The sequence below is a fragment of the Salvelinus alpinus genome, chromosome 5 (genome assembly GCF_045679555.1).
Source record: "Salvelinus alpinus chromosome 5, SLU_Salpinus.1, whole genome shotgun sequence".
NCBI classification, from domain to species: Eukaryota; Metazoa; Chordata; class Actinopteri; order Salmoniformes; family Salmonidae; genus Salvelinus; species Salvelinus alpinus.
In genome coordinates, this window is record NC_092090.1 from 41,945,650 (window position 1) to 41,953,916 (window position 8,267).

The 8,267-nt window shown below is 40.7% G+C and overlaps 1 protein-coding gene across 4 annotated transcripts in view; it reads left to right on the forward strand.

Moving 5' to 3' along the window:
• Positions 1 to 7,655, forward strand: part of LOC139576197 (cadherin-8-like) — a 74,343-nt gene extending 66,688 nt beyond the window's left edge. For 3 of the 4 annotated variants that reach the window (XM_071401964.1, XM_071401961.1, XM_071401962.1), the window contains exons 9-12: positions 1,179 to 1,300; positions 1,923 to 2,040; positions 5,232 to 5,483; positions 5,603 to 7,655. In XM_071401964.1, the coding sequence (XP_071258065.1) occupies positions 1,179 to 1,300; positions 1,923 to 2,040; positions 5,232 to 5,483; positions 5,603 to 6,090 (980 nt within the window). In that variant the 3' untranslated portion in view covers positions 6,091 to 7,655. The remainder of the gene's footprint in view (positions 1 to 1,178; positions 1,301 to 1,922; positions 2,041 to 5,231; positions 5,484 to 5,602) is intronic. The other variant, XM_071401965.1, reaches the window with a different exon arrangement.
• Positions 7,656 to 8,267: the final 612 nt, after the last annotated feature.

The window sequence follows — 8,267 nt, forward strand, 5'->3', positions numbered from 1 at the left end:
TGCAATGCGTCTCTGTTGATATTCATGCTAGCCTTGTCAAGTATGGTGTTACACATCTCACTGTGCCTTTCATGACTTTTGCTAAACTGACTGTGACTCAAGACAGCAGCATCACTGAACACACTTAATAGAAATTTACCAAAATAAATATGTCTGTTTACTATTCTTTGTGGATTGGAGGCAAGCAGGAATCCTCTCTGGCGTGAAGAGGAAGAATTGTGTTCCCAGTCCAATTCCATTGTCATTTGCCACCCAAACGGTGTGTCGTTCTGCTGCTTGCACCAGTTGACATCTGACTAATCAGATGGCAATGCTTGCTGTGGTGGAGTGAAAGTCACATTAACAGAGCACAAGGAAAATGTGGACACTTCTTTTTTTCTCACTCTGTACATCTATCACCTTCTAGCAAACTGTCTATTTTAGTTTCCCTCTGTTTCCCACTCTTTTTCTCCTCTCTTATGCTCACCTCTGGGCATTTTGTCCTGAATCATTCTTAAAATTTAGTGTAAAATTCTCCACTTGCTGCAGTGTTATGTGAGTGAGCTAAGGGGTGCTTATATCACAACCTTGTATCTCACAACCATATATCAAAACCATTTTCTGTTTTTCATGTGACAATATGCATCATGTACATCATTGTTTTGAATGTTAGCTACCTGTATGGTCTCACAAACATACAAAGGAAAGGTGTCAACAGCCAGAGCGACATCTATTGCTCTATGGACCAAATTAATAGCTACATGTTAGTGGTTGCAACACTTAAATACAATCATTTATCTCAAAAGGGACTGTCAATTACAGGCAATGAATAATCCCAATAAATGTAATCTAATCTAATTAAATGGCCCTTTATTATCTTTTTAGAATTCTGCTGCCGTTGATTCATTAATATGCATTTTTTAACCCTCATGCATAAAACATGAGCGTGTTCAGGGGATTTCAAAAGCACTTTGAATGAGATTTTTTTTTCTTACTACCACTCCTGTTTTGCATTCTTGATATCAGCTAAAACTCAGATTGATGTGGCTTCTCATCTGTCTTTATCAGCCTAGGGAATTAAATAAAATAACAGAAAAAAATGTATCTGGGTCATGGAATTTACCTGGGATTTAATTTCCCCGATGTACAGTATCCAATGTTATTGTATTCATTGTCTGATGTTGGGTTTTGTTTATCAGGAAACCACAGCCAGATATCACGGGCTATCGTGGCCATCCGAGTGCTGGACATAAATGACAACGCCCCAGAGTTTGCGACGGAATACGAGGCTTTCCTCTGTGAAAATGGCAAACCTGGCCAGGTACGGGGCATTCATCAAGGCTGTCATTGTTGTCTCCCCCTGCATCTCCTCAGTAATGATCACCCATGGTGAATTATAGCCTATTTATTTCAATGGGAAAGTACAGAGGCAGGAGTGTGGCCTTTCTCCGAGACACTCCTCCCCTGACACAACACACAGAGACTGAGGGAAAATGAGAGCAGTCAGCATTGATCAGAGTGAATCATAATTCAGAGTTGTCTTTCATGTCCTCTTCCAGATGGCACAATGGATCTCTTGCCAAAATTCTGCACAAGTGCTTTGCATTCTCCTTCACATCAATCCTATTCATTCAGACAACTACAATAAATAAAAAAAAGACCAATGACCAAGATAGCTGAATTCTCATTTCTAATCAATCACAGACATACAGCTTGATAAGAACTATGATGGCAGATAAATAGATGAACCCAGGAACCAAAAGTGTGCCAGATGAGACAGCACCACATATAACAATTTCAAATTCCTGGAATGAATGGAGGATATTTTTCATTTTCTCTGAGCCAATGTCACGGTCAGGCTTTTTGTGAGGGCAAAAACAAAGTAATGGATGACCTCTCTCTCTAATGGCATTGGGCTCCTCTCTTTCTGTCTGTTTCCACAGGTGATACAGACGGTCAGTGCTGTCGACAAGGATGACCCAATACAGGGACACTACTTTGAATACCGCCTCATCCCAGAGATGCTAAACAATCCTAATTTCACGATAAAAAACAACGGAGGTAAGGACAGAACGTGAGAGAGAATGACAAAAAATGTCTTCTATCCTGCGGCATATTAGTCCAATCGAAGATTAAATCTGGTTGGATTACCGTACCCAGTAGTTAGCAGATGCGCAATAGCCTGGTCATCAGCTACTCTTTACTCCCCAGTGGATTTTGAAAGAAAGTAAATTAGTTGAATCCAAATAGTCTGCGGGTAGTCTTGCAGCTCAATGTAGGGTGACTTCCTGAGAGCTGTTGCCGCATGGCAGATGGCACTACATTTGTTTGCTAAATACGGTGATTGGTTTAGCAGGCTTTCTGGTCTACTTTCTCCCCCTCCCCTGCTCTTTTCCATTACTCTCACTGAAGAGCCCACGCTCATCCTGATGTTGTTGCGTAATGTTTTCAAAGAGCTTGGGGCGAAGAATCTTCATCTGGTTCTGTCCGTCTGTTTTGATGCGAAGGCTGCAGGCAAGAGGAACTGCTGTGTCTAGCTGTTAGTAAAAGGAAAATATAGAATCAGGACATTAAATGCACCAGCCTCTTTATCTAAATGGAAACCTGCCACCATGGAAACAGGTGTATTAGGAGACAAATAGGATAAGTTCCTGAATCTAGAGGAATTTGTAATGAAGAAACCATAGGCAACATTGAAGCAATATTTTCACATCTAGATATCATTAAGATATTAATTAAACTGCTACAAACTAATACAAATATATACTTATCGCTAACAGTAGAGACAGGGTTTTACATGTTGATGTTCACATTTTCTCAGCAAAAATTGGATAGTTGAAGAAATCATTGTTCTTGTTAAAGTCTACATCTAGCTGTTATGAAGTGTCAGTGTTCTACATGAGAAATATAAGCACAGCACTTGTATGACTATTTCCATCTGCATACTGCAGGCAGAGCCACTCCAGTGAAGAGTAGCAGACCTTCTGAACTTGTGTGTGCTGGTTTGTTTGTGATGATGACTCTAATTGCAGTGAATGTGCTGTGGAGAGGATAGGGTTAGCCAGGGCCAGGGAACAGGGTCTGCCAGCTAGGATATCCTACTGCACACAAGCTGTTTAGTCTTTAACCTCATAGTCTTAAGGTAAAATACCTCGGAGAAACTTTCAGGTATATATTGTGATCAATGTAATACTGCTGTATTGATTGCACTAAAGATTGACACGATAGGAACCAGCATTTTACCAGATGCTCTTATCTAAAGCGACATTATTATATTTTTTGTACTGGTCTCCTATGGGAATTGAACCCACAACCCTGGAATTGTAAGTGCAATGCTCTACCAACAGACATACGCTGAGTCTACAAAATATGACAGATTGACCAGGTGAAAGCTATGATCCCTTATTGACGTCACCTGTTAAATCTGTTAAATCCACTTCAGTCAGTGTAGATGAAGGGGGAAGAGAGAGGTTAAATAAGGATTTTCATAAATGACCAGCATGGTCAAATAATAATAATCACAGTAGTTGTCGAGGGTGCAGCACCTCAGGAGTAAATGTCAGTTGGCTTTTCATAGCCGATCATTAAGAGTATCTCTACCACTCCTGCGGTCTCTAGAGAGTTGAAAACAGCAGGTCTGGGACAGGTAGCACGTCCGGTGAACAGGTCAGGGTTCCATAGCCGCAGGCAGAACAGTTGAAACTGGAGCAGCAGCACGGCCAGGTGGACTGGGGACAGCAAGGAGTCATCATGTCAGGTCGTCCTGAGGCATGGTCCTAGGGCTCAGGTCCTCCGAGAGAGAGAAAGAAAGAGAGAAAGAGAGAGAGAAAGAGAGAATTAGAGAGAGCATACTTAAATTCAAACAGGACACCGGATAAGACAGAAGTACTCCAGATATAACAAACTGACCCTAGCCCCCCGACACATAAACTAATGCAGCATAAATACTGGAGGCTGAGACAGGAGGGGTCAGGAGACACTGTGGCCCCATCCGATGATACCCCCGGACAGGGCCAAACAGGAAGGATATAACCCCACCCACTTTGCCAAGGCACAGCCCCCACACCACTAGAGGGATATCTTCAACCACCAACTTACCATCCTGAGACAAGGCCGAGTATAGCCCACAAAGATCTCTGCCACGGCACAACCCAGGGAAGACAAAATATTGAAGAGCCTTTGAATGGGGTATGGTAGTAGATACCAGGTGCACCGGTTTGAGTGTGTAAAGAACTGCCACGCTGCTGGGTTTTTCATGCTCAATAGTTTCCTGTGTGTATCAAGAATGGTCCACCACCCAAAGGACATCCAGCCAACTTGACACGACTGTGGGATGCATTGGTGTCAACATGGACCAGCATCCCCGTGGAATGCTTTTGACACCTTGTAGTCCATACCCCGACAAATTGTGCAACTCAATATTAGGAAGGTGTTCTTAATGTTTTGTACAATCTATGTATACTGACGTACTGTGTACTGGACTACTGTTGACCAGAGCCACATAGGGTTCAGCACATGTTGAATCAATATTATAATTTTTTTCACACTTTTGGTATGAAGATGCTACAATGTGATGGACAACATGTTTCCTTTAGGCTTTATTGTGTTTGTTTCACGTTTCTCTGCCACGCATGCTCAGACAGAGGGTAGACAATTGAACTGACCTTATTCATTTCCCATGTGAAGTGTTCTAAAAACACGTTTTCATGTGATCACGTGATCTCATGTGAAGTTAATGTGATAACATGTGACAAGAAACATATTTTCTACTACACCGGCTTGAGTAGACTCTAACAGGAATAAAAGTGTTTGACAATATGTGTGTGAGTGGATATGATTAGCTAGATAATGAACACAGAGCTCACAGAAGTGTCATCAAAGAGCCCCTGGCACCTCTCAGAGTTGCCTTGTACCATCTTCTATGTCAGTGTCGCACTCACGTCGCTTCATTTCCACATCTTAGTAAGGGTATGACAAAATAGAGTTCAATCTCTTACAGAGTTCTGCTATTGGAATATGTTGAGGAGGAAGGTGACTGAAAGCCATCAACAGAATATAAATGTGAGACCACAAACCACTTGGCAGCCAATGCAACTGCTGTTTTTCTAGTGTCATCACCTCAACCTCATTTGAATTTGTATTTTATTTTACTGGATTGCAAAACATTTTGGTTTGTCACTCTACAAAAAACACGCTCTTACTCAGCAGAAGCTAGTTTGCTACTTTTTTACAACTACTTTCTCTCCCCACAGACAACTCCATCAGTGTTTTAGCCAAGCATGACACCTTCCGGCGCCAGAAACAGGAGATGTATTTCCTGCCCATAATTGTGACTGACAATGGAAATCCTCCAATGAGCAGCACTAACACGTTGACCATCCGGGTGTGTGGATGCAGCAGGGAGGGAATAGTCCAGTCATGCAACGTGGAGGCCTATGTCCTACCCATTGGCCTCAGCATGGGAGCTTTGATTGCCATTCTCGCCTGCATAATACTACTTTTAGGTAAGATAATACTGATACTTAATGCAATTTGATTACATCTGAAAAATAGTCATGTAACAAAAATCTACAAACATTGTCTTTGTGAGCACATGACTTTGACATGTCCTCTTATTCGGCAGTTATAGTGGTGCTGTTTGTGACGCTGAGAAGACACAAGAACAAGCCACTTATCATCAAAGATGACGAAGATGTGAGGGAGAACATCATCCGGTATGATGATGAGGGGGGTGGAGAAGAAGACACTGAGGCCTTCGACATTGCCACACTGCAGAACCCTGATGGAATCAATGGTTACCTGCCCCGCAAGGATATCAAGCCAGACCTGCAGTTCATGCCAAGGCAGAGTGGTGGTCCTAACGGTGTGGATGTGGATGAGTTCATCAATGTCAGACTCCACGAGGCGGACAACGACCCCACAGCCCCTCCCTACGACTCAATTCAGATCTATGGCTATGAGGGCCGGGGCTCCATTGCTGGGTCCCTGAGCTCCCTCGAGACTGCGTCCTCAGACTCAGACCAGAACTATGACTACCTCAGAGAGTGGGGTCCGCGTTTCAGAAGACTTGGGGAGCTCTACTCAGTGGGTGAAAGTGATAAGGAGACTTGACCTTTGATCAGCAGATACCCTTTGATTTTGTCCACATACTTGTGTATTATGCTAGGGTTTGCCGGCTTATAGAAACAGCTGTTTAAAAAAGGGGGCCACCTTTTGTACTCTTAGAGTGAAGTATAGCGTTCATCATCTATCACGTTAAGCGCTTTGTATTGTTGAGCCAAACTTAACAATGTCGATATATTAGGAGGTCTAGGATTCTTGTGGAGTGTAATTTAGATTCCGTTGTGGAGTGTCTAGCAGTATTTTGGGTATTTGTCATTCGCTGTGACTGCCAGAAGCATAAAGACCTGGATTCTTGGTAGTTGCCTGATGAAAGAAGAGAGGGATTGTGTGACGTTCTACAGCCTTCATGGACAACATGGAGATTCAACCACAGAACAATTGTACTACTGAGTGGCCCTCATCTCAGATCTCTACCCACCACCCAGATAATCAGAGATAAAATAGGAAACTAAAAGAAAAAGCAATATTTGGTCTACAATACAATGTTGAATGTATGTATGATTTGAAAAAGCAAAATGAGAACCACTACAATATTGGCTTTAAAATGAATTTGTTTAGATATCATTTGATACCAGGTGGCCACATTTATAAACTGTTTGAGCCAGACAGTTTGCTTTATACAACTATTTGTAATTACACGCTCCAAGTGTGGTTTGCAAATATTATTAGCCTATAAAAGACTAAAGCGAAAGACAAAAAAAGAGAAATGTAGAAACTTTGAGGCCTTCTTTTTACAGAAGCAAGCATTAAATGCAATTGTATTCAAATGTTTTTCGAAAATGATCGTCTTGATTCCTCATTATCGTTGTATGATTAGTTTTTTATATATCTGTTCTTATTTGCGTTTGTTTCTGTGCTACAGGTTATAAGTGAGTGAGAGTTTAGAATGATCCCTTTTCTCAACTGTTCTTTCCACCGCTGAAGCTATTTCATCACAGCTGAACTTGTTGTTTAGATATTGCTGTTAATAAAGTATACAGAGAACAGGAATTACTGAAAAGTAAAAGATTGGATGGAAAGGGAACTTTTACACATACAATTAATGTATACTGTTTATCATTATTCTGTATACAGAGTTACCAGTGACCATTTAAGCACAATAGCTGGGATAATTTAATTGATGTGAATATTCGACCCCTCAATTTTAAATTTCATTTAGGAACCACTGGTAACAAAACCCATAAAAATAAAATACAGACTCTTGCATATTGTGCTACACTGTATATTATTAGACAAAAAATACATGTACATAGAGTTACTGATAATATCCGTAGCTTTCATTGAGGTGGTAGGTTTTGTCTATGCACGTTAGCTCTTGCACATGAGAATCTAAAATGGCACTACAGCTGCGTGCATACTCAATTTGTACTGATACAGTATATGGCAGTTCTCAGTAGACTTAACAATATATATGAAATAGTCTTACATGCAGATCATATTTTCTACTGTGCTTTAATGCTTATAAATGTGTATGTTTAATTATTCACTCCCTGTAATGTAATCTAAGATACCCTGTATTGTTTCCTACTTTGTGAAATATATTTTTATAAATATTGCTGAATGAGTTTGCCTTTCTTTAGCAGCTAAAATGTTTGGAATAAGAGAGATTTTCATAGTTCCTACTTGAATTGTCTATGTCCATCATTGTGCATCAGTAAGTACCTATATCAACATGTCACATATCTTCAAATTATAAATAATTTATTTTGTAGTTGATGCAATGACTGGTTTTGAAACCTACAGTCAGGGAAATTATTGGAACCCTTGATAAAGATGAGTACAGAAGCCCCGAAGCCCTTAGTATCTTGTTCAAGCAAGTTAGTATCTCATTGGAATGACAATTGTTATTGTCTAATTAGGCCTCATTTGTGACTGACCGGCTCAAATCGGTCTTATGTTGCAAAATTTGAAATTGTGTTTTTTATATTGGATAAAGTAGAGACTCAGAGCAACAAAATGGTATATCATACACTGTATTTGAGGAACAATGGGCGAGTAATTCTGCTTTGAAAGTTGATAAACTTGTAAACTCACTTTTCAGAAAATGGCCGTTGAATGTTTTGGTACTGTACCTACTGGAGAGCTCTCATTTGTCTACACCCATTCAGCATTGTTCACACCCTCTTAAACCAGCCCAATCCATCTCTTAAAGGATTCACATCTAA